The sequence below is a fragment of the Lepidochelys kempii genome, chromosome 8, assembly GCF_965140285.1.
Source record: "Lepidochelys kempii isolate rLepKem1 chromosome 8, rLepKem1.hap1, whole genome shotgun sequence".
NCBI classification, from domain to species: domain Eukaryota; kingdom Metazoa; phylum Chordata; order Testudines; family Cheloniidae; genus Lepidochelys; species Lepidochelys kempii.
This window is the reverse complement of record NC_136387.1, coordinates 7,219,788-7,246,661: the sequence shown is the minus strand read 5'-3', so window position 1 is coordinate 7,246,661 and position 26,874 is coordinate 7,219,788. Positions and strand designations below refer to the sequence as shown.

Below are 26,874 nucleotides of genomic sequence, written 5' to 3'. Positions count from 1 at the left end.
ATGTATGTGGGCTATCTTTTGGATAAGGACACTAACATGTACCCTGCCCCGGTCAGGCACCCCAGCCTGAACCTCAGCCCCCAGAACTACGTGCCTGCGCCCCCTCAATACTCGGATTTTGCCAGCTACCATCACGTGCCAGGGATTAACAGTGACCCGCACCATGGGCAGCCTGCGGGCGCCTGGGGGTCGCCATACACACCCACCAAGGAGGACTGGCATTCCTACGGGCCTGGAGCCGCTTCTTCCGTCGCTAACCCGGGGCAGCTCGGATTCAGCCCCCCTGATTTTAACCCAATTCAGCCGCCAGGCTCTGGACTCCTACCTCCAGCCATCAACAGCTCGGTGGCCCAGCTCTCCCCCAATGCGCAAAGGCGCACCCCCTATGAGTGGATGAGGCGCAGCGTCCCAACCAGCAGCAGCAGTGGTAAGGACCCCCCCCGCCGCCCCCGGCCTCTCGGGGTTGTCTTTGCGTAGGTCGTAGCTGGGGCGCAATCCTGCACCCCAACAATGCCAGGAAGGGAGGGCAGCATTCGGCCTGGGAGAAGCTGAGTTTTCAAATGCCCATTACCCTAGAGAGCTCTGGTCAATGACACCGTAACGTGCCAGGGTATTTCGGAGAGCGCAGGGCTTGTGAATTAATATTTACACACAGTTTATATCGGCGGTTTCGTCCATCTGAACTTCGGGGGATAATTACAATCTCGGAGACTTCGCTTGCGACGCCTCAGGTTCCTGGGGGTCCTTTCACAAGCGTGTCCCCGGAGCTGGCCCGTACGGGCCCTGAGTCGAAGTGCATTTCCCCCTGCCCAGTAGAGCTGCATAAAAGTGCTTTGTTCTTGCTTTGTGGTAATGATAGTCCCCACGGGGCAATATCGCCATCCCCGGTGCGGCAGCTGCGGGGAAACCTGTTGCATCCGATGTATCCGATGAAGCGAGCTGTAGCTCACGAAAGCTCACGCTCAGATAAATTGGTTAGTCTCTAAGATGCCACAAGTCCTCCTTTCCTATTGCAAAGACCTCTCTCTTCAACCCCCGGCCCTGCCTGGAGTCCGCCTGGACTGGAATCCAAAGAGTTTAGCTCCAAATTCGGGTCACGCCATTCTGTTAAACACCCAAGACCTGATCCAAAGCCCAATGGTCCTCGGAGAGGGGCCGATTCAGGGCCCAATTTTCCAGGGCCTGGGTGTTTTACCCGTTTCTCCTCAAACCGGCAAGGAGACGCTGGTGCTAGGCTGGCTTTTCCCAGCCTGGGACGCTCTCCCCTGAGGGCCCCAATCCCCCCCAGTGCGGGGTGTGCCGCTGATGCAGGATCAGACCCAGACAGCCTATATCCCCTCCTGTCCACTGTTATTGGGAGCCAGGCATTATGAACGGGCGAGCTTCGATCTCAGGCGGCCCAGTGGCTTCTAGTTTTGCCATTTCTGGTGTAGTTAAGAAATGCCCAGAGCTTATCCCTCGGAGCAACAGGCTTCTAAGCGGAGACTGGGGGCCTCTCCCAAGCCCCACTGGATCAGGGCTGGGGCCGGAGAGCTGGGAGCACACGTCCCCAAGGGAAGTGGCAGGAGGGAAGAGAGTTTCTGATCGTTCAGACCCTTTCTGGAGGAGATCCCGGACAGACCCTGCACAAGTCACTGGAGTGCCCTACACTGATTTTAGAGAGCCCCCCCTGCCCCCCCTGCTGTGTGTGGGTGAGGTGGGGGCTGGAGAGGGGGGTTGTGTGAGTGTGTCTGTGAGAAAGGGGGGGTGTATAGGGGAGTTGGGGTGTGGGAGGTGCGGGGGGGGGTTGTGTGTGAGAGAGCGGTGTGTGTAGGGGTTGTGTGGGCTCTTGTGTGAGAGAGGAGGTTTGTGTGAGGTGTGCAGGGTTGTGTGTGTGTGTGTGTCCAGCTCCCCCTTCCAGGCGTGCTCTCCCCGGCCCCTTGCCCCCCGGCGCAGTGTGGCGCCGCGCCCCGGGCCCCGCCGCTAGTGGTTCGAGGCTGCACCTCGCTGCCTCTCCCGCAGGCCCCGGGCCGCAGCTGAACTCCTGACCCCTCCGGAGGCGGGGGGCCGGCGGGGGGGGGGAGGAGGTGGAAGTCTCTCCCCAGGCCAACCCAAATGAACACGCTCCGCGGCCGCCCGGCTGCCCAGTTCAAAGGCAGCGCGGTTGTTTAAGGCAGGGGGGCTGGAAGTGGGGGCAGCCCAAATTTACAAGCGCTGCCCTTTGTCATGCAGATCCGGAGTGACTCCGGGTTGCAGGAAGGCGCGGGGCGCCCAGCAGCCCCATTGTCCTCGGCCTTTGTCGCCCCTGCTCTGCTCTTTGATGTTCCGAGCCGAGCCGAGAGGTCGGTGCGGGGCAGGACCTCGCCCCAGAGACATCTTCCCGCTCCCACTGCCGGGGCGGCCAAGGCCTGGCCAATGCCCCCGACCCGGCCCTAGGCTGCGAAGGGGACTGGCCCAACCAGCTCCTGCTGGCCGACCTCCCCAGCCTGCGGCACAGGGGCCTTCTCCCACTGCCGTCGCCAACCGGGCAGGGCTCTGGCAGGACTGGGAAATCCAGGCTGGAAAGGGGCCGGCTGTGAGTGGCTTGGACCCATGGCTGGCTGCCCCGCATCTCCAGCCCGGCTTGGGCTCTGCTCCCTTCCCCGCTCTGCCTTTGGGTCAAATCCTGCTGCCTAGATCCTCCCTAGATCCCAGAGCCCCACTGGAGTTAGGTGGGCGGCTTCAGGGGACATGGGGAGAGCCAGATTTGACCCGGAAGGCTACCAGCTACATATCACTGCCCCTCAGATGGGGGTTATCATCATCAGGTGTGAGGACCCCAAAGCCCCAGCAATATCAAACTCAAAGAGGACTCCTATTAAAAAATATATGTATCAGAGGAGCAGATCCTACTGGCATTGGCTTCACATGCACCAGGGTTCTGCCCAGAGTGAGCTGCGGACCAGAAGTGGTAAATTTCCCCATGTAGACCAGCCCATCACTTAAATTGCCCTTACAAAGGGTCCAGTTCTGTCTTCCTTACATCTTCTTTCCTATGGCTGGTGTAGAGCAGCATCTACAATTTCCCCTGAAGTTGATCAAGCCATATGGCTACATCAGGTGTAGCAGAATTTATTGCAGTAATGCCTCCTTCATATTTATAAATTGGGCAGTAGGTGGTGATATGTTGGATGGTCTGTCTTGGGGAGTCACACTCCCAGGCTGGGGAATCCCTGATTTTCCATGTCTGCATCTACCGTGACTGGTCTGGATTTGGTTCAGAGTTGAGCAAGATGACAGTGGAAGGTTAAATCCAGGAACCTTACTAGACTGAGTACTGCCTTACTTACTCTTCAAGTAGTAATACAGCCCAGAAGCATTGTGGGCTTTCAAATTCTCCTGGGGCTTGTAGCTCAGTAAGGTACTACTCAACCTTAGCAAAAGGGGCAGATCTGAATTTGTAACCACATCTGATCCATGAGCCGCAAAAATGGTCCACAGATATCTGCATCTGGATTTAAAGTGGATATCTGTGGAGTTGCAGGGCTGTATAGATCTGGGCCAGAACAGACAGCTTGCGGCTTGATCCTGCTCTATTGAAATCGGTAGGAATCTTGCCGTTGATTGCAGTGGGAGAAAGATCAAGCTGTGTATAAATTCTACGTATCTGAGTACAGATTTTTAGGATGCCCCCCACCAGTACTGGGTCTTGGTAATATTAAAAATCTTCATTTACACACTAATCATATAATCTGCACCAATTTGACCATATCTGGGAGCATACAGTACACAGAATAAATACCTTAGCAAGGGAAGTTTCTGATTCAAAAGTTGCTTTGGGAAATCGGTGCACACCCTTATTTTCAAAACTGCCCAGCACTCAGCTGCAATTATCCATCTCTGTGAGAGCTGCTGGGGATCACATTTGAAAATCAGGCCAATAATGTCCAGTCGGGCCATTGATCAGCACCCAGGAATTCCTGCTAACTTCCACGCAATTGTTCCGAGTTAAAATTCAGGTACCTAATGCTTCATGGTCAAGAGAGTTTTGGAGGTGTCCTTTTGAAAAGGGAATTTTTACAAATCAAATGAATCTGAGTGGGTTTACCAGCCCCTCAGCTTGGAAATATGTCCCTGCTAGAATGTGATCCACCAGCACTGAAGATCTTTTTCATCCATCTATCCAGATGCCATGGGGGTGGGGGTGGTATCAGAACTTAAATAAAATAGAAGCCAAAATGAGACATGCTCCGTGTCTCACTTTGGCTGTGATCTAAATATTGCACTTCCTATTTTATGCAGCTTTTCAAAGTTTTGACAACAACCCCCTCCAACATGTTTGAATGGCTTGGATAGGGTAATGATCTAGCGGGTAGAGAGAGAGCTCTGCACTGCCATGCAGGAGACCTGAGTCCAAGGGGGAAAGAGCTGTCATGAGGGATAGCCTCAGTCTCTGCTGGAATGCGAAGCGGACAGATATGGCCATGGGGGGTTCTCATCTGCCAAGAAGGTCCTGTTGCTGAGCTGTGTAGCCATCTCTTGCTGCTGTCGTCACACAAAAATTGTACGGCTTCAACTGTAGCAACATAATTACAGCAGTACCAGCCACCTAGTGTGGATGCAGTTACGCTGGTATAAAAGGGCTTATACTGGTACAGCTAGTCCCATACCAGAAGGGGAATAAACTCTACTGCTACAAGGCATCTTTATACTGGTATAACTGCATCCACACTTGGGATGCGCCAGTGTAATCGCACTCCAGTGTCATTATTTCAGTAAAAAGTCACACTCCTAACTGAAATAGTTATACGGATACAAAACCTACATGTCGACCAGGTCAGATGCCCTCTCCCTCTTACAGCAGGATGGGTGCAGCTGTCATGAGTTGGATGAAGCAGTAGCTCAGGATATAGGAATGGGAACTCTTTCTCCCAAGTGACTGGCTTGGGAGAGGAGGGTCTCAACGTGGGGTAAGATGACGGGTGCGGTGTTCTCATATGAGACTCTCTCTGCTCTATGTGGACACTAAAGATCGGTTGGCATTTCTCAGGGGCAATGGCATTTGCCCAGATATCTTTGGCTGAAAATACCCCATCCCCTCAGTACTGTTGTACTGTGCAAGAGTTGCTTGTGCATTTCTGCCCCAGAGGTGGTCGTATTTCAGTGGTGCTCTAAGTACATAGCTTGAGAAACACTTTGAGATTAAAGGCACTCCAACAACAATAATTGATTACACAATAGGAATCCTAATTGAATTAGTTGTATGTATACTATTAATTGACTAGAGCAGAGCACATGTGAATTCTTTGTCGTATACTGTGCCCAGTTTTGCAGCTTGTTGCCTTCCCACTGGGCTCTGCATAGGCACATTCAGCAAATAGCAGAATTGAGGCCTTGGAGAGGACATGTGATGAGTGAATCATGATATTACTATCTGGGTGGATGACTCCAGAGCCCCCGGTACCAGGGCAGGAATTTATTCCCATTCTGATTAGTGCTCAGTGAGATCCTGGAATGATCAAAACTCCATGATCCACTATTATCAAAAGAAGAGCCAGCTGCACGGGGTAGTTTTGGGCTCTCAGGTCAGCCCTTGGAGGAGAAACTTGGGAGGGGCAGAAGTTTGAAACAATTGATAAAGGGAGAAAGAAACCAACAAACATCTTCTCTGGGTGAACCTTGTTTAATAATTTTACACCCAGGAGTGGAATTAAGATAAAATGGGAGCTTGAAAGCGCCTCTGATTGAGTTAAATGACAATTGGATTGATTGAATTGTGAAAAATATCGTGAGGTGCTCAGTTCGTATCTCTTAGATTAAATACACACCAAAGGCCAAATAAAGTAGCCATTGTCTCCTTCAATGCATATTAGGAAATTCCCCTCCCCAGCCAATGTCTAAAATCAGGAGGGTGTAAAACAAGTTCTGCGTCTGCCCAGTGCATCGTTGGCTTCTAATGACAGGCCCATTCTTGCAGTCCTTACCTCGGGAAGTCAGTCCTGCAGGCCTCACTCAAGATAAATTCCCAGCAAAGTCCATGGGCATTTCCCCCGGGAAAGAGCTGCCGAATCAGACAATATCCAGTAGTACCAGTTCATTTTGTTCGAAAATTGGCTTAGAATTTCTGTCCCTCTCCTCCATGCACAAGCACTCCACACGTGGGATTTTTTGCCTGAGTAGGACAGCAGGATTCTTAGTAAGAATCTGCAGTTTCATCCTGCAGGGAGATCTTGGGTGAAATCCTCACCAAAATCAATAGCAAAACTCCCATTGACTAGTATCGGTTAGCACCAATTAGATGTTGTTTATATACCCCAGTCTTCAGTGGGATTTGTGTATGCAGAGCGTTTGCAGAATCAGGTCCTTCATACCTAATGGAAATAAAATATTGAGGGCTTTCCTGGGCCATTCTTTTTTAAAACAGGCAAATGCTTCAGAAACTTTCTTTATTAAGACAAAAAGTAATCAGCCTAGAGGCACGTTTGGCACAGGTAAGGGAGAAATGCTTAAATGAACTGTTTTATTGCAATCAATAAACTGGGCATTAATCAACCTGGATTGATTAACTACCCACCTTGCTGCAAAAGAAATAGGAAATTGATACCACAGCGTTTTTACTATAAATATCAACAGTTTAATTATGAGTGCTATAAATCATAATATTTCAGAAGGTTATAAATTACACCTTCCTCTCTATCACTCCTTGAATAAACAGCTACTAGTCTCTAGCCTGAAAGCCGCTGGGAAAGTGTTTTTCCTAGGTAATAAGATACTGTAATAACATCAAACTTTATATGGGAGAAAGGGGTGCAAATCCTATAGAGAGATCCAAAGCCCAGGGGACCCTATGAAAAGTCTCTAGTTGAGTCATTCGATGAGCTTTGGACAGGCCTTAAATAAGGGAACATTTTATATAGTTATCGCTAAATATTTACATGTTCTCCTCCAATTGAACTACCAAACTATTGGGGGGAGGTCCCAGCTGTCTGTACCATGCAAGAGAATTGAGAGACTTCAGGGAAAGGGTTGTTGGGAAATTGGTTAAGAAACCAAGCATTCAATAGAATTGAACACATAATTCCTAACAAATTATTTGTCGAACGTCACCTCTTTTTTCTGCTCATAAAATGTTCACAAGCAGAGTGTGAAAGTCTCGTGCTTGCTCATGGTTCACAGTTATTTGCAAACCTCCTTGTGAATTTCACCTCACTCTGGAAATAGCTTAGGAAGGGCTTGCTGAAAATGTTTCAGATCTGAACTTTGAAATTCACGCGGTGCTGGTGAGTTACATAAAGCGCATGGTATGGATTGTGTTCTAGGATTTGTGTAACTCATGAACATGGTGTGAATTTCAAATGTTGCAGCTGATTGATTGTACAATTAAAACTTCACTTTTTGGTGCATCCATGAGTGGAAAAAGTCTGCTTTTTGCAAACATTCATGTCAGTGACGTTTGAGCGCTTGAATGCTGGTGGGAAGCAAATGTTAAACTTGCTGCAAGCGCGGTCAAATCAAAATGTGTCTAGAATTCAAACAAGTATTCTCAGAACTTTCCCCACGCTATTTGCTCAGCTCTGGCATTAACCCCAAAATCTTGAGAGGAGAAAATCTAATTACTGAGATGTTGTGGCAAGTTTTGCTCTGGAAATTCTGCTGCAGGAAGTCTCAGGGATGGAACGTTTGCAGCCATTCCCAATGTCTTCGTGAATAGGGGGATTGTCTCATCTGAGGAGGTCAGTATATTTCATTCAGCCTGCTAAACTGTGTGTGTGTGGGGGGCGTTTTCAGTAAATGATGCTCCATTGTTAAAGTCCTTAACACAATTAACCCCCCACCCTCCACACACACTATATACCCACACACATGCACGTACACACCCAAACCACCCCCGCCACCCTTAAATTATTAACCCAGGGATTTGTTGAGCAGCTAGTCGCCTGTCCAAGGTACAGAGTTTTCAAACTTTCTTAGAATTGACTTTCCTTGAACAAAAAAGGGCTTCCCTTGAACATTAAAGATACCTACGTGACAGGCCAGGCCAGATAATACCCTGAGATTAGTGAAGGGACACTTAAAACCTCTGGCCAACGGAGGAGGTTTCTTACGGGGGAACCTTCAAGGATGCCCACCTTCCCACTCTGTCAACACCGTGCTTTCATGGTGATAAGGGAGCCCGATTCTGCTCTCACACCAGATTTACACTGGGGTCACTCCATGAACTTCAGTGGAGTTGCTCCTGATTTATAAGCGCAAGGAGAATCAGGCCCACTCTGGACAGTTTGACTGTGGCGCAGAGGCTGGGAGCTGAAAAGCAGTTGAGAAAAGAGTAGAAAATGCTGTAAAGATGGGCTAGTATCTTCAGGTTTCAGAGTAGCAGCCGTGTTAGTCTGTATCTGCAAAAAGAACTCACGGAAGCTTGTGCTCTAATAAATATGTTAGTCTCTAAGGTGCCACAAGTACTCCTGTTCTTTTTGTAGTATCTTCAGGGACTGTTTTCAGAGTAGCAGCCGTGTTAGTCTGTATCCGCAAAAAGAAAAGGAGTACTTGTGGCACCTTAGAGACTAACCAATTTATTTGAGCATAAGCATTCAGTGCATCCGATGAAGTGAGCTGTAGCTCACGAAAGCTTATGCTCAAATAAATTGGTTAGTCTCTAAGGTGCCACAAGTCCTCCTTTTCTTTTTTCAGGGACTGTCTGCAGGTGCTTTGTAGGAAGGCACTGCTCCTTCTGACACAGCAGGCAAAATCCTAAGAGGTGCTGAATTACGGTAGGCTGGGGCTGTAGGCCCATGCTTCATTAGCCAGGGTGTGGCGAACCATGTGAAATCGGTACGCAATACACCCACCCTCCAGCTGATCTGTTTGTTGCCTCAGCTCTACCTTCCCACATATGACATTACACAGCAGGTACGGTTGATGGGAGGTTTAGCAGTGTACTAACGAAAAGCCGGGCGAGCAATCAAAAGAATCAGCCAGGTGCCAAAATCAGTGCTGAATTCTGAGGAATTGGAAGGGGAGAGACGAGTCTGCGTGAAATACATGCCCTAGGTCTGCGTGTGATGTCGTCCTAACAGTTAATCCACCTATGGTTCAGAGAGAGCACCGTTTTCAGTGCATTTTCCATTAAATAGGGGGGGGTGATGATGATTAGGGATGGGTGACATAGAAAACTGTAGCTGTTCTACCATCTCCTAGGCTGGGGCCTGAATTTCATTGTGGGTTGTATTAAGAAATCCTTGCTTTGGTTTGCAATTCTCACAGGTTCTTGATCCTTCCTCACTGCTGTGAGATGCCTCTAATGTTATGGTGAGATCCAGGAGGGACTGGGTTTTTCTCTATTTAACTTGTAACTAAGCCTGGCTTTGGACCACTGTGGAGCCTTTGACAACCACTTTCCGATAGGCACAAAACTGGGGAAATAATTCATATTTCTGGAAGCACTTTTCCCCCCATTCAGACAAAAGCCCTCAAATCAACTACAATTCTGTAAATAATAGTTGACTGCAGCCAGCCTTCTGTGAATAGTTTGCAGTGGAGATGTAGCAGTTAATTGTGATTGGTCCGATAAGATGAGTCACATGGCATTATTTCTGTTCCCTGACTAGATGAACACTGTGCTTTACTCCTGGGAGCATTCTGCACCAAAAACACAAAAATTCTGCAAAATTCTGGAAATTTTATTTGTCAAAATAACAAACTACATAATCACGCCAGTTTCAATTATTTTGGCAATTTGTTTCATAATACCTGTTAGTAAGCATTTCTGTAACAATAGAGACACACACAAAAATTCCCCCTGGAGTACAGTTAAAGAAACCCCTATGATAATCCAGTTACTGTTTCTCTGCTCCCTGACCCCCCCAGAGCCCAGCCAGGGGGCCAGACACCCTCCCCCCAGAGCCCAGCTGCAGGTCCCCCCCAGCCAATACACCTGCACCCCTCAACCCCAGAGCCCAGCCACAGCCCCCCCCCGCCCCCAGCCCAGACACCCGCCTCCCTCCCCCTCCTCAGAGCCCAGGGATCCAGAGGGAGAAACAGCCTGATGCTCAGTCCCAGGCTTGCACGGAGTTTCCCGTGTGCAGGCTGGGAACTGCAGCTGCCAGGAACCCTCTAGCTCCCACTCCCTCCCGCCAGCAGTGTCTTCGGCGTGCAAGCTGGGCTCTGCCAGGTCTGGCAGCCCATAGTGGCGGCAGTGCATTTCTGTGGGGAAAAGGAAATTCTGCACAGTGGCACAGAATTCCCCAGGAGTAATACTTGTGCATATGAAACAAAAGTTTGTTTGCAATGAAAACTCCCACATGGGACGTTGGAATTTTCCCACTCAGCGGACGTGAAAGTTCTGCTGGAACATGTACAATGTTGGCTTCTGGACACTTGGAGGGGCTTTCTTAGGATTCCTACACCGGCTGTTGGCCACATCTATGACCTGACATCCCCTTCCCCTCTGAAAGCGAGATTACACCCCTAGTGTTTCATCCACTGTCTATATTTTTGCTACTCCACTTCCTGTGGTGGGGGGCTGAGAAAGGGGTAGGAGAGGGCTTGTGAAAACCAGGCCTGTTGATTCACAGCCAGGACAGTGTCCTTCAACCATCGTGCGTTTGGCTCCCCCACCCCGTAGGAGCTCCCGTGAGCTCCTGCCTGAAGTCAATGAAATACAAGGGCGACAAAGGAGCGTGGGTAGAATAGGGAAGGCAGGTGCTACCAGGGCTCACAGGTTCTCAGACGGAGGCTGTTGTCTCAACCTTTCTTTTCCTTCAGACAAAGTGGGTTTAGTGATGGTGGAATGTGCTGGTTTGACTGTCCTGAGGACTGATGGCCGCTCTTTAGCCAGGGAACACTTAGCTCCATGGGTAACAGCTTCCCCATGCAACCTCATTAGCAAAATAGATAATGTGCCGAAAGTGTGTGGCATTCTTCTGAGGGGAAGCGCTGTATCAGTGCAAAGCGTTATGATTATTGTGCTTCCATAAGGACGTGTAGCTCGGGTCCCAGGCCCTCCTGCTTAGTTCTTGGCCTCTTTGGTGACACTGTGAACTAGGAGGCAATTACCATTATTTCTATCGGTGATGGGAGCCCTTTTGCAGTGAGAACTGAACTGGGACCGTCAAACATTTCACATAAGGTTACTGAGCAGCCTTCAGTTGGTAACAGCTTGTGGTTGGCTATTGACCTGACCCAGGCCGGAATAACTGGCTGAGGGGCGAAATTCTCCATGTCCCATTATCAGCCCCTTGAGCTATCAAGCCCCCTACCATCTCAATAATAAAATACCCACCCCACACCTGCATGGATAGTTTAGAGACTTTAATAGGAAACCATCTCTTTACTGGCACATTCCTCTTCTCTCTCAGCCAACCCATGGAAATACCCTTAAGGTACTGGATTCATAGTTACTTGTGGGCAATCCTGCTGGATGATATTGTAAGGGACTGTGGCTCTCACGGACCCTGGTGGGATTTACCAAGAGTTGTGGGGTAAGATAATAGTGATAGACCCTACGGGTATATACTCTGAGGATCTGTGGGCCTGGTGGAAGAGGCTGGAGCGAGTTGTGAGGGGTGCAGGCTCAGTATTACAAACCCCACAGTTTTGTAGTGCAAGGATTGTCGGTCTTGTGAGACCGAAACGCTGCAGAAGCTTCTTAGGAGCCAGGATAATGCTGCAACAGTAGAGAATAGAATAACTGCCCCGGCAGCTAATTACTTCTATATTTCTTCTCTGTGATTTTCTTAGGAAGATGTGCCATGGTTGACAGTGGTGTATTGTATATTTGGCTTCTTCTTGTTGCTTTGGGTGCTGCCGGAAGGGATGTATGTTAGGGAGGGGCCGCTGTAATCATACACTGGCCGACGAGCATGAACCTCAGGACTATTCACACTGAAAGGGTTGGAAAATGGTTGACTGCCTGAGAGGGTTAGAGTCCAGTGGGAGGCCTTCAAACCTCATGAGAACCAATAAGTGTCTAGATCTGCAATCTCAGTCATGTAACTGATGTGGCAGCCATCTTGCCATCACCGATGAGTCGTTTTGCCTGCTGCTTTCCTCTCTGTGCTTCATGCAGGAGATGAGGAGAAAAACCAGTAGGTTGCTCCTATTCCAAACTACAAAAGAGACATTGATTTAAAGTTGGAGCAAGTGCAGGTAGGAGCAGTCAGCACAGGGTTTGGAGTCCGTAGTTTCTGAGATCCAGTCCTGACTCTGCCACTGATTTGCAGTGTCGCTTTGGGCAAGTCCCTTTGCCTCCCTGCCTAAGTTTCCTCATCCATAAAACAGGGAGGATAATAGGTACTTAGCTACTTCACAGGGGTGGTGAGAGGTGTAATTAGTCAACATTTGTGCCATGGTTGTATTTGGATAAGTACGGATTTTCATCATAAAAAAAATTAAAACAAAAATGGCAGCTAGATGTTATGGAAAGGGATACATGAGAGAGAGAGAGAAGATCCTTATGGGGACAGACAGATGGATGGACAGAAGTGCCACGCTCTCTCAGGCTTTGCTGCTGGCTTCATTGCTAGTGCAGGGTGAGGGGCAGAGAAGGCAGCATTCGCAAGAAGTGGACACAGGCACCCCACACATCAAACACAGGGCATTGTGCCCTTCTCAGACAGCTGGCCTGGCTCAAGCTCGCTTGCTGCAGGTTCTGCCTGTTTAGTTTTGGATGTTTCTGACTTTTGACTCTGGAGGCCAGTCTATTATTACGTTATTCATATGGTTTAGGAAACCTACATTCTTTGTTTTAGTTTTAACTGTGGATGAGTGAAGCCACATGCGCAGGGCTGATCAGCAGTGCTACACGCTGAGGCATAAATGGCTGGACTCGGCGCTCTGTGCTCCTGACCACATCCACCAGCTGGCATTTCTCGAGGTCACTCTCCCTCGTTGGAGTTTCCAGTGTTAATTACTTTGGTTTAATAACTGCCAACCCCAGCCCCCACACTGTGCTCTCCCCTGTGAGAGGGTCCCCACCAGGGGCTGTCAATGAGCATATAATCCTGAACCTTCAGCACCAGAAACACCAGCCTCTACCAATTGAGCTAAAGGAGTAACTCCACTAGCTGGTAGCAGTAGTAGGCTCTTGTCCTCTATGTGGAGCAGCCACTATATAGGGACACAACACAACCTGCTCCAATCTGTGTCTCTTTCTATCACTGTGCTCATGAGTCCATCACCATCATAAAATTGTACAGTTCTCCTGTCCTCTCTGCATGCATTTGTGCTGCTCCTGCTGCTGCAGTGTATGCCAAATGCCTGTTATCCATCTGCCAACACAATGGTGCCCACCTCTTAGCCATTCCCATTTGCTGCATCAGCTGTGCCCTCCTCACCCAGGGCTGGCTGGATCTCTGGTAAGGAAGAAAAAGGAAACAGCCACCTCTGTTAAATAAATACAAGTCTCACCCCTCCTCTGCTTCTGCCTGCTCCTCCAATGCTGTTTCTGTCTTTATGCCCTTGCCCGTCACTCTTTAATGCAGTTATTTCCATTCCAAATCAGAATATTCCCAAGTATTTCCTGAGCCTCCAGTTCCTAATACCACCCTAATCTGAACATCCCTATATTTGCCCATTTCTTCAAGTTTAGACCTAACGCCTTGAATCGTTCTGTTCTTTGCACAATCAATTCAATACCAAAGTATTCTTTTGGGTGCCTAGTCTCATAGGCTCCTCATTGAGAACTCTGTCTTGAAGCAGGAAGAGGAGGTCAGTCCTGGGGAGAAAGGCTTGACTACTGCTGCCTCTCTGGGCATGAGCAAGTGGGATCTTCCATTCGCCTTGACCTCACTGAAGGCCAAACTCTGCTTTCTAGCCCCAACAGCGACTTTTGACTTCCTCATTTATCTGCTGGCCTCATGCAGGCTGCTCTAGTCCAGGATACAGAATAGAGGAAGCAGGAAGAAGTTTTTATTTCCCCTTTCTTCCCCTGCTAGGAGGGAGCGACAAAGCTCGCCTTGTCTGGGGCTGCATGGGCCACAGCGAATGGATGGAGACCCAGCTCCTAAACCCAGCCACAGCCAATCCCAGTCTGCTGGGAGATGGTGAGAGAGGTGCGTTCTGATGAGATGTGGTATAATGGGACATGCCGTGCATTGGAGCTGAGGCCGGAGCTCCCTTCCTTGTCTCAGAGTGAGCGCGATCTCAGGCAGAGCCCACGAGGCCTTATCTGTGAGAAGGCAGTACAGCAGGTGGATGCTGGGTGCAGCTCAGAATCTGGACCCAACCTACCATCCCCGTCCCCCTCCCCATGTGTGCGAGTGGGTGTGTGTTTCTGTGTGCACACGCTCAGAAGTGAGTCCCTTTTGGTTTCCACAGCACATTAAAGCTGCTCCCTTATCTAATCGTGGCTAAGGTGAGGGCTATTAGAGTTATATATTAACAAAGATAATGATACCCTCTCCCCACACAGACATTGGCCCTTTCTTGATCCTGGTGCTGAAATCCTTCCCACTGGCCTCGTGAAGGGCTCCTTGCGGCTGGTCATTCACCTGCCATGATTGTGATAGGACAGAGAAAGATTAAAAAGAAGCCGGCCTGACTTGGCTGCAGATTGTCAAGCGGCAGTGATAACGTTTTCAAAAATTTGAGCGGCCAGTTAAGGGCTCCAGGCCTGAGGAGGCCCGTGGCCAGGCTGTCAGGAGAGGCGGGCTTCATTCATAAGGAGTAGGGGGGAATTAAAAAGCAAAGGTGGCGAGCGAGAATCTGATGTCAGGGAGAGGGAGCGAGTTCATGCTGATACTCTCAGGAACCTGAGGCCAGGTTCCATGGCACGCAACTGGGCCTGCCTGAGAGCTATCCAAAAGACTCATAGAATATCAGGGATGGAAGGGACCTCAGGAGATCATCTAGTCCAACCCCCTGCTCAAAGCAGGACCAATCCCCAATTTTTGCCCCAGATCTCTAAATGGCCCCCTCAAGGATTGAACTCACAACCTTGGGTTTAGCAGACCAATGCTCAAACCACTGAGCGATCCCTCAGCCCTCAGTTGGCTCAAGCTCCCAGTGTGGGGGCCTTGGCGCTCCCCTCAGACCTTGTTGGAGGGCGGGGGGGCAAAGAGAAGGGTGGCTGTAGGCAACACTGCAGGTGGCTCTGTAAGCTCCCTTAGCTGACATGTGCCCACTTATTAATGGCAGGGTGGAAAGTGCTCATGGAGACCTTGGTTGTGGCTTCTGGGCTGTTCATTAAAGCCCATCCTCCCTGCTGCTGTGGCTCCTGAGGGGCCCGGGGCACTGGAGCACTTGCCCCTACACGGGACTTTTCTCTGGAGAACGGGAGCACCGTGCGGTCAGTTTAAACAGCTGGGGATGAAACATAGCATTGGGCCCCGGGGGGGTTGTGTTTTAATTTAAGATTCCATGTTTGGGGAGCGTGGGCGGGGGGGCATCCACACTCCACGCACGATCCTTGCAGGCTTGCATCACGCGTGAATGAGTCTTACACTTAGGCTGGTGTGGCCCGGTGTAGCGGGCTTGTGCACGATCACGGGAGCTCTGCCCTCGGGCCCAAACGTAGTCACGCGGCACAGAGTCCAGATGCTGCGCCGGGGGCTGGGGAGCTACGCGGGTTGCTCAGCAGGGAAGGAAGTCCTAGCCTGCAGAATCATTCTGCAGCTGCTGTTGCGACTCTGAGGCTGCAGCACAGTGAGTGGCAGTAAAGTTACCCCTTTACGAGGAGGAGGAGAGAGCTGCAGGGCTGCGCCGTTTGCCTTCTGGTGCGGCTCCTTCCCAACCTTCTTTTGCCCTGCCCCACCCACGCACTACAGTGCCCTGCAGTGCAGTGGGCAATGCAGAGCTGGGCTCTCTACCATGCTAGGGGAGCACGTCCTTTATGTGTTCCTGGCCCACCCTGGAGCAATGCCCTGCCAGGGGAGCCTCTGCAGCCATGACGGAGGGGACTGGATTGGCCCCTAAGGGTTTAAATGAAGCTTACACAGTATGGAAGGGCTGTCTACTCAGGTGTGTGTGTGTGGCGGGGGGGGGTGCCACACCTTAAGAGGGACATGGATGAGGGTAGTTGGAGATGTGATTTGATTTTTAATAATGTGCATCACTAGAGTACGTACATTAAGTCTCCCATCTTCACTGCTGGAAATAGAGGTCCAGTTTTATAGCTCTGGTCTTTCCAAACAGAGCAAAGCTGTCTTGAGGTGAAATCTTTGGTGGCCGAAGGATTTGGCATAATGAGTGGCTTTCTGTCCCAGCCACCAACGATTTAATTCACTCCAATGCGACTGAGCGGAGCGAGCACATCGTTCATCTCTCAGACGCGTCGCTTTCTGTTGCAAATAAGAGCTCGACACCACAAATGCCTGGTTGAAGCCCTCTCTCTTTCTACACCCACCACGGAGGGTGCGTCTACACTGTGTTTGAAAACCCATGCCAGTGAGCCTTGCTCTATCGCACTGAAACCAGCTGTGTAGACGTTTGGGCTCAGGCCCTGAGGTGAGCTTGACAGCAGAGTCTGCGCTGCTGTTATGGACAAAAATCACTGTAAAGATAGCATTAAGTTTGCAGCTCTGCATTTGTATTTAAAGAGAGTTGAATTATTCATTGTGAGTACTATTTTGGTCTTTTCTTCTGCCTCTAAATCTGCCACAAGCCACTTTAGAATTCAGCAGATGTATTTGCATTTGACCATTAGTTGGGATGAATTACCGTCAGTCTTTGGGTTGAATGTGCAACCTTTGCTACTTTGTTTAGATTGTAAGTGCCACATGGGAGGACCTGTCTACTCTGTGTTTGTGTGGTATTAGCACAATGAGCCCCGCTCTTGGTTGGCTGCTAGGCCCTAACATAATAAACAAGGTTAATAATAATGTTTGTGGTGAGTGACTGGTCGCTCAAGTCACATGGTATTGTTTCATCTGCCTGATTAGGTGACTGAAACATTTGAAACAAAGAGGAGAATTAATTAATGAGATCTGGTGAACAGCAACTAACAGTGAATGACTAATTTCCCGCAGGGACTTTTGGATGAATAATAATTCCTGCTAAAATTCATGGAACATTCAGGATTCACCCACCATCTGATTTTTGACTTTCAAACATTTATTTTTAATCTTATTTCCTCTCTTCCCAATGGTCCCCCCCACCCCCACAACAATAGTCAGGGCAAAGAGAGTTAGAAGTCAGATTCCCATGGAGCTCCCATATGCTTTGCATGAGTAGAAGCCCTGGTTTCCACCTCACTGATCATGTGGAGTTTACAACTTCTTCATGACTCCTTGTGTTTATAAATTATTGGGCTTGTAAGCCCGGCAGTGCTTATAAACTTGGAAGGAGTCCTTCCAAAATTTAACTCTGCAAGAATCCCTGCAGAGTTTATAAACTACGCAGAGGACCCTTAAGAATTAGTGAACGGAATTTATAAATTTCAGGACCAGGGGTGCCTGACCAGGTAATGAATTTCAGGCTGCACCTACACAGCTTGTAACTTTAGAGACTTGGAGCAATTTGGATCACTTTGTCCACATACTCTGCCTGAGGGAGTTGTGAGAGACACAGAATTCTACATGGAAGTTATCGCCGTTGCAGAGAATACATAGAGCAATGGCCCCCAAGATGTTCCATTTTCCTGTTGCTTAGCTAATAGCTTTTCAATAATCCATCGGGCACAGTTTAATACACATCTGTGCACTAGTTCTCTCTGGCATCTAGTGACTGCAACACTTTTAGAGTTCCTAGCTCAAAACTTTTATCAGTAATTTTTGAAGTCACATGTTGCATACACAGCCGGTGAGATCCACCTCACAATTGCAAAAAACCTCACCAACAATCCCCCTGAGCAGGAGAATATAGATGCAAATTTCAGATGGAAAGGCCCTATAGTCTGTGGAAGTTAGAGGGAGGAAATCAGATTTATAATGCAAATTGTCTTACAACAGTAAACGTGGATTTGCTATGGTGGGTCCATAATATAATAAGGCCCCTTTTCTTAACCTTGTGTTTGTCTCGCTCTATATTTGCACGTGTTACACACACAAACATAAAATCTCTCTTTTGCACAACTACACCTACTTACTCTCACACTGAAACACATTTCTCAAGTGGTCACCGAGCTGTTCGTTCTTGCTAGCTGTGACGAGGAATTGAGGTAGGACGCTGGAACTGGAGGTGCTGGCTTGAAGTAATAATAACATCCAAATGCGCGGTTTCCATCACATGCAGCATTTAGAGTTTTGTTCAGTGACTTTCAGTATAAAATCCCTATAAAAATCGTCCCAGCACCCAACTTGGGTGCTCTCTTCTGAGCAGATATGACGTGAGCCAGTCTTACTACCTTGCTTCCCTTCTACTGGCAAGGGATGATCAAATTAGGTCTTTTCTGCTACGTGCGATTTAGTGGCTAACGCCCAGTTCTAAGAGATTTGGGTTCTATTCCTGGCCGTGTGACAGACTTGCTGTGCCCTTGCCCACCTCGCCGAGTTCTTGGAAGACTTAATTGCTGCTTGTCAGTTGCTTTGAGCTCCTCTAAGGCAAGGCTGCATAGATGTGCATGTTATTATTTAGATGACAGGTGCTATATGAAATCCCACTCTTGTTCTGTCCACATAGGTGCTCATACAAATCCATGCTCCACGCCTGTGTACCTCCGAACACACACTGACATAGGGATGAGCAACCCTGGCTGTATGCACGGGCATATGCTCGAGCTGTTTGCCGAGTACATGCACTTCAATGGCTTCCTCAGCCAGAGGCCTAGAGAGAGGACACAAAAGCCCCGGTGAGTGGTACAGGGATGGAAATCCTGCTTCCACTTGAAAAGGTGAGCGACTGCTTTTGTAGCCGGGGGTCCTCAGGTCCCGTCCCAGCAGGATCAGCTGTCTCCCAGCACTTGCGCCCATATGCAGGCGCATCCCCCGGGTTCACACATGCGTTCACACATACCCATGTGTTGACACACGCTTACACTCTTGCATCTGGCTTGGTGGCAAACTGGAAAGCAGGAAGTAAACTGGCTTGGGCTTGGTTACTCATTAGAAAAGCAGCTGCTTTTTGCCCCGACGCTCAGACATCACCTGTTGTGGCGGCTGCCCTTTCCCGCTCTTATTGCCAGTGGGCTGATCCCTCGTCAATCACTCAGCAGGGTGACCCTGCCCTCAACATCTCTCCTGAGGACTCTTCCCTCCGGGGTCCTGTGCCTTGGCCCAGGGTGAGCCCCAGGCCGCCACAGAGCCGCTGCCCTCTGATGACGCTCACCCTTGTTTCCTCGCCTCTTTCCATGAAAGAAACCGTTTTAAAAAAAAGCCCCATCTCGTTGAGATGGGGAAGGTATAGAAGGGACACACCCGGCCGGCTGAGGCCTCCCGGAATGAGGGGAAAATCCAGCTAGGTAGGGCTGCAAGGGGGCGTTGCGTCTTCCACTCCAGCGGTTCCTTCTCTGGTGTACTCTGCAGAGACCTCGAGCCCTCCCCTCCCAAACCCTCCATGGGGCGGCAAAGGAAGCCGGAGAGGCTGAAAGGGGCAACTTGGTGGCTGGAACCTGCTGGGCAAAGCGTTCCAAGTGCATAGGGAGACCAGACTGGGGCGAGGGGCTTAGCTTCCTGCTCCCACCCTCAAACATTGGTACGATCAACACCAAGCCTCGGGTAGGTGAGGTGGTGTAATAACGCCCGGCCCCACCCTTACCAGGAAGAGCCTCTCCGTTGCCATTTGGCCTTTCCATCCCGAGGGTGAGGCCGACAGCAGGCAATGCCCAGGCTGCTACTCATAAATTTAAAAAGGACAGCCTGACACGCACTCCTATATTTTTACCCTCAGAAATGGGCTTGCTCATATTTTAGGGGAAGGTTTTGAGGGAGGGACCAGTTAATATTTTATTGGCCTGGGTTTGCCGGCCAGGCATTGGCTGCAAGGCCCTCAGATACCACAGTGATGGGCATAAGGTCCCACTTTCTTCCTTTTTAGTGTGTGCCTCCTCCTCTGAGCCCTGTTCCTCCTCTGCTTTCTTCCTTTTGTGGGCTACCCTCCTGTGCGCAAGGAGCTGACTGATGGCCAGAAAAGGCCAAGTGCCAGTCTTGGAGCCTTTATGACACGGAGCCACGTGAAATTCCCAGACTGATGCAAAATGAGCAACTCACAGTGGAACCTTTTCAGTCCCTTGCCACTGGCTTTGCATTTTGCTCACTGAGTCAGTTGGGTCGTCCCTGCACTCTGCGTGCAAATCTTGCCCCGTTTTCACCGCTGCTTCCTTTGCTGCGTTAATTCTCCTGCTTCAGTTCCCTTTGGTCAATAATCCTCTTTGGTTGCTGGGATTAATAATAAGACAAATCAGCCTGTTCCACAGCAGAGCCTCTAGGACATTTCCACATGAGCCATGGATGCTGATCTTTTTAACTGGCGTTCGGATACCCCGGTGATGGGCATAGTAAATCGACTAGCAGCCAGGCAGGCTGTATGTTTGTATTTCTAGCTCTCCGAAGATGGTGTTGCAGTCTGGGCAAAGACCAGGCCCCCAAAAAGTCAGGGTACAGTGAGCGGGGCACAGGGATGTGAAGAGCAGGCCTGAGTAGTGCTGTGGAAAGGCTCCAGGCTGGCAGCCCAGGAAGGCTGAGCCGTCTCTCGGTGGAACAGGAACAGCACCGAAGCAGCAATTCAAGCTTCTCCTCCACTGCCCGCCAATGGGGCCCAGTCCTCTCCTGGAGGAACCCCTCCTGGGGTGAGTAGACATGCCCATGAGAATACCACGCTGCCCATGCTTTGTGGTGACATTCGCAAAAAGAAAAGGAGGACTTGTGGCACCTTAGAGACTAACCAATTTATTTGAGCATGAGCTTTCGTGAGCTACAGCTCACTTCATCGGATGCATCCGATGAAGTGAGCTGTAGCTCATGAAAGCTTATGCTCAGATAAATTGGTTAGTCTCTAAGGTGCCACAAGTCCTCCTTTTCTTTTTGCGAATACAGACTAACACGGCTGTTACTCTGAAACCTGTGGTGACTTGATACCTGTCCACCAGGTACCATTTATTTCACCTAGGAGAGCTATGCAACATTTTGGACACCTAGAATTGTCTGACAATATAACAATATGTTATCATGCCTCTCGAGCAGTGATACTCAGGCTGAGGGTCCCAAGCTGCAAGTGACTCTTTAACATGTCTCCTGCAGCTGTTTTCAGTACATGGTATTAAAACACTGGGTCATTTAATTATTAGCCAATCTCAGTTATTAACCAGTCAGGATGCTTTTACTATGTTATACTAAACACTTCCCCTGGCATACTGCTTACATGTGAATCGATAGTACTTTAGGAAATGAAACAATGAATTCACACGACTGTGGTTCTTTTGGGTAATGTTGATCACTAATTTGGCTCCTGAATCACTGAGGTGTGAGGATCACTGCTCTAGAGCAAGGCAACATTCCTGTCTTGGGCTAGACGTGAACCAGAGAACTTGAAGTGAAAGGTTTTGTATCCCGATACCTTGTCCTGCTCTGTAGGAATGGATCTTGGTCTCCAGGCCTGGACTTTCCACAGCAGCGGCATACACAGCATCATACATAGCTCCCCCATTCCTTTTCACTATGCCAGTCTTACCAAGTGTGACTGATGGCCGTCATCATGGAGAGATGGAGTCAACAAGTCATACAAGAATCTTCCAGTATCAGGAGAAAGGGACATTTTTTTTTCTTAAAGAAGGATAAAGACAAACAAAACTAAAGCAAATAACTCCCCTCTTTAGAGATTCCAGTGGGCTTCTCACATCCCTTTTCATGCCCTTTTCCCCCTGGCCAGGTCCCCTGTCCCAGGACGGGATGCTAGAGAGCACTAAACTTTCTTTATGGCACTCACAGATTCCCCCTGCACAGAGGGAATCTTCAGAAGGGCAGTGTCCACCAGGTTTCCAGCTGCTTTGTACCATGCAGGGGTGTCAAGCAACCTAAGAACTGGGCCCTCTATATAAGGATGTCCTCCTGGTTAAACTGATCCAAGCAAAGTAACTGGTAGCTGTATATGGGGGGTGGGGTGGGGTGGGCATGGGGGACTGGTTGTGATGATTTATGTAATCTATTGCTGACACTTCTTAGTTTGGAAGGGCTTCATGGTTCCTTTCACTGCTACAGTATTACACTGACACTCTAATAATATATTTAATACCCTCACATGCTTTTCCAAATTAAAAAAGAGGGAGGTGACAATATTCTGTCCTCTCAATGAAAAAGGCTTTCCATGCTTTGGCACCACCAGTCACCATGCAGCATGAGCTGTCTTGAACATAATCCTGCCCTCTATTACTCCAGATTTACATCTGTGTAACTCCACGGACTTTTGTGGGGTGACGCCAGGTTTACACCAGTGCAACTGAACAGATTTTGGCCCATTGCCTTCTTGAATTTTGGAAATCTCTTAGTTGTTGCTGTGTCAAGCTCTGGAGAACCTCTGTAGGTCAAAAAACACACGGCCAAACCCTGTTTTCAGTGACACTGATGTAAATCCGGAGCAACTCAATTGAAATTCATTAAGATGCTTTGGATTTGCACCCACTGTTCCCTGGTACAGCTCCAGTCTCTTTGGCAAAAGTTTAGGAAAAGACAGGCATCTACATCTGTTGTCCTGTGTTTTCCAAGAAGACAAATGGACTGATTCCCAGGCAGGAGGATGTTGAATATGCAGTTGAAAACACCATCATGACCCACCTGCCATTCTGGAACAAAATTTATTGATTTCTGGATATGAAACAAACTTTCATGGCTGTGTTTGTTGCCCTCTCTCTTGGGTATTTGGTAGGGATAATCACAACATTCTTATTAGTAAACCTGTTGATGTGGGTATATCCAGTTCTTCTTTAAAACGTCTTGAAAGAAAGGACCTATGTCCACTGATCCAGGAATGTAATAAGTGAGATGGCAGGACCATCAAAGGCCTATGTTGTATTTATTTGCTGTATTTCTGAGTCACTGCTTGTCTGTACACAAGGACACTGTTGTGCATGACTCATTTGTCTTCAGGCAACCTCGTGGTATTGCGGAGCTGAATGTTCTGCTGCAATTAGGCTTCTGTTTGGTAGCGATGTGGATTGCTCAACAGACATTTGTATTTAATGCTAACAAAGCCAATATGCTACATTTTGGACCCCTAGAATTGTCGGACAAAACCTTTGTGGATTAGCAAAATGGATGACCGACCCATGGTCTTTGACGCATACATCCCATTATCCTGTTGTGTGGTTAGAGTTAGGTCTTACTCTGCAAAATCCCACAGGAACTCCAAGACAGAGCCCTCTCTCTTACGGTATATTTTCATTAAACCTTTATCTTTTAGTTTGCATATTATCCCTAAATATATGTCACACACTGAATGAGCTAATGCAGGAGACCTGTGTATCATCTTCTACATTTATTTTTCCATTTAGGAGAAAATAGTTATACAGAGGAATTAAATTACTTATGGCTGAGGCTGAGAAGCAATGTGTGGGGTCCAGTTGTGGAGTTTGGGGGTTTTGGGGCTCTATCTCTGCTTTGTCTTTTATTATTAATCATCATCATCATCATTTCTATTACAGTATATAGGCTCTAGATATTTTATATATCATTCTATTACCGCCTAGCAGCCATCTCTAAAGAAAATCAACTTTCACATAACTTACCATGTGATGGATCTGAAGAACAGTTCACTTTCCTTTCCAGTGTTACATGTGAAATGTATCAACACAGTCAAGTCAAATCTGCTGCTTACAAAGAGCCCTATTGAACTCCTGATTGAAATCAATGGGCCCAACGGAGTAACAGAAAAATATGTTTGCGAACAATTATTCAGTGAACAGATGCAGAGATTCACAACAAATATCCCCAAAGAACCTATTTAACTCATTCAACAAACAAACAAGTAACTTGCCCTACGCTTTGTCTCGCTAAACGCTGGTCGAAGGTGGACAGCTAAGCTGCACCTGCAAAATATACCCTTGCATCTGCTTTGTGCACAAAACCCACATTTGCAGACACAACTTAGGTGCTGCCCTTTGAAAAAGTGGTACTGCCCTGTCCCAATGGCAGAGACACACGTGTGTTCATAGCACATTCCATAAGCCGCCCCTTTGCTTCACTATTACTTAGGGGCTGAGGTGAGCAATTCAGGGCCTTCTTCCCTCCTTAGGTGCACTGCCTGCTGGGGTCACTTGCTAGAAGTCTCGGGTAGGTATCCAGGAACAGAGCTCAGCCCTTAGGTTTCTTCGCCTGCAGCTGCAGGAGCGGCCCTAGCCATTTTGCCAGCCAGGGTGGAAAACGTTTTCGTCCCCGCCTCAGCAGTGGAGGGGGAAAATCAGACAAACCAACTCCGGCTGGCCAAGCAACAGTGAAAAACCAGGTCAGCCAATGCAGCAGAGAAAGGGGGGAAAAGTCAAGGGGCACAGGAACATGTTGCCCCTGGAATTTGGCACCCAGAAAAACCCTGCTTGCTCACCCCTAGAACTGGCCCCAAACAGCTGACAGTAAACTCATTGGGGCTACTGCTGTGACATAGCTGCTGTTCCTATCTGTAATCCTGCTGTTATTCCCGGGGGAAAATCTTTAGCTCTGCTGGTATCTTCTTTTCCTGTTATTATTTCTTGTGCAGGTTGCAGTACTCCCTGGAGGCCCAACCAAGTGCAGGGCCCTCTTGTGCAGGGCGCTGTACAGACACATAGCGAGAAACAGCCCTGGCCCTGAAGCTCTTACCATCTCTGTAGACAAGACTGACAAAGGGTGGGAGGGGAAACCGAGGCCTGGAGTGGGGAACGACGACTTGCCCAAGGACGCACAGCAAGTCAGAGGAAGAGAGAAGAACAGAGTGCGGGTCTCCTGATTCCCAATCCACTGCCCCATCCCCTAGACTCCACTACACTTTTCCTCCCTGGCTTCTAGCGCATGCATCTTAAAACGATCAAACCTGACCTTCTTCCAATAGGTTGGGTTTGGAGTTTTATGGCCAAGGGACTCCGGTTTCCTTTGCATTCTCAGGTTTCATTTCAAACCAGTTCATTCTACATTTCCTAGCCAGCGTCCATCATTGCCTTCCAACACCTGACTCTGGCACTCTGTCTCTCTCTGGTGCCGTAACGTGTGTCTCTCTCTTCCTTGGGTGCAATTAGATACCGCACAGCCTCCTCCTCAGTCTACGGTGTCATCTCTCTCTTGGATGCCCCCGCCCCAGCCAGCTCTCTTCTTCCAGCGACTGCTTGCCAATGGGTAGGAGTCTGTGGGCCTCCCTGGTGGACTGACTTGGGCAATTGCTGGGCAGAGCATTTCCGCATCCCTTCCGAAAGGGCTTGATGTCTCCGCTGCCCTCTGGGTACCAGGGCTCTGCAGTGCTACCAAGCGATCCATGGCATTGAATTGTGGCTAGCCGGCAGGTCCCTGGGGGTAATGTCCTCACACTCATCCCTTGCCAGCCGGCACTCCGAGTCCCCACTCCAGTCACTGGACATTGTCCTCTCTGCTGTTCCCATTAGGCAAGACCAGAACAAAAGACAAGTACCGGGTGGTATATACGGACCACCAGCGCCTGGAGCTGGAGAAGGAATTCCACTACAGCCGCTACATCACCATCCGGCGGAAAGCAGAGCTGGCAGCAACGCTAGGGCTCACCGAACGGCAGGTCAGTGCTGCGTTAGCCACGACGCGCTGGGCCGGGCTGGGGTTATTCTCCCTCTCGCCCCACCAGCTACCGTCAATGGGAGGATGATGGATGACCATCCAACCACTGCCAGTGGCTAAGGGCTCCTCCAGCCGATCCCATCCCCGGCAGCTGAGACGTGGCGCCTGCATTGTCCCGTGGGATGGGCTGATGCAGGCAGCCTCGGACATTAGGCCTAACTGCACCCATTGAAGCCAGCGGTAAAACTCCCGAGTGCATAGGAGTTGCCCTCCTTTGCACTCCATTGCACTCCATTGCAATTAAACCAATGCGGAGAGCTCTTGAAACCCGCCCACTCTTAGGCTGATCCTATAAAACAGCAGAGTCAGCATCCTCTAGGGGAGACAGGAACGCTGTAGGGGACATGAGAAAGCTTTGGAGGAGATGGGAAGCGAGGTTAGGAATCAGGGGCGCTCTGAGGGGGCGGGAGGCTCGTGTTCGGGCACAGGCTCAGAGCGGCGACGTGGCTCATAAAACGAAGACTTCCCCGCCAAGCCCCGCACTACGGCTCCTCGTTCCTTCCTGCCTAGGGTGACCATACGTCCTGTTTTGGCCGGGACAATCCCTTTGTTAAGCCCTGTCCCGACTCTTTTGGCAAAAGTGGGCATTTGTCCTGTTTGCTCTTGCCAAGCTTGATCAGTTGGCAAGAGTAAACGGGACAAGTGCCGACTTCTGTCAAAAATGTGGGGTGTGGAGGAATGTGCTTGTGTGTGTGGGGGAAATGGCGACGCCAGCCCCCCCCCCCCCCCCGGGCCAGGGGGGAGGGGCTCAGGGCTAGCCCTGCACGGTGTCCTTTGGGAAATATGGTCACCCTATCCCCTGGTGTCCCCTGTCGGAAAGTCTCTCCATCCTGTGTGTGCCAGAGGAACAATAGTGAAGACAGAAAAACTAACCCGGCAGAGAATTGACTCCTTGCACTGACTCCCTCCAACCCTCTCGTCCCCATCACCTCACACGCTCTTTCCCTCCCAAATGCTCGTTCCCCTTCTGTCCCTGGCCTCGCTCACTGCCATATTTCATCCTGCCTGCTTCTCTCCTTTCCCTGTTTCTCTCCCCCGGCCCCTCCCATGCCTGTCCGTCTCTCTCGTCTCGTCTCCCCAGGTGAAAATCTGGTTCCAGAACCGGAGAGCCAAGGAGAGGAAGGTGAACAAGAAGAAGATGCAGCAGCAGACGCAACCCACAAGCACCACCACTCCCACCCCGCCGGCCGTTGGCACCCCGGGTCCCATTGGCGGCATCTGCAGCAGCACCACCAACCTGGTCTCCTCTTCCCCAATGACTATCAAAGAAGAGTTCATGCCCTAA

The 26,874-nt window shown here is 49.5% G+C and overlaps 1 protein-coding gene across 1 annotated transcript; it reads left to right on the top strand.

Annotated features, from left to right (window-relative positions):
- Positions 1-26,874, top strand: CDX1 (caudal type homeobox 1). Its single transcript, XM_073358127.1, has 3 exons — positions 1-427; positions 25,385-25,530; positions 26,671-26,874. The coding sequence occupies exons 1-3, from the start codon at positions 1-3 to the stop codon at positions 26,872-26,874; spliced, it is 777 nt and encodes a 258-aa protein (XP_073214228.1).

What these genes read in the sequence shown, in the direction of transcription:
- CDX1 (XM_073358127.1), top strand. Translation starts at nt 1, where the DNA reads ATGTATGTGGGCTATCTTTTGGATAAGGACACTAACATGTACCCTGCC. An exon ending in CCCAACCAGCAGCAGCAGTG is followed by an intron (nt 428 to 25,384) that starts GTAAGGACCCCC and finishes TGTTCCCATTAG; the next exon opens with GCAAGACCAGAACAAAAGAC. An exon ending in TAGGGCTCACCGAACGGCAG is followed by an intron (nt 25,531 to 26,670) that starts GTCAGTGCTGCG and finishes TCGTCTCCCCAG; the next exon opens with GTGAAAATCTGGTTCCAGAA.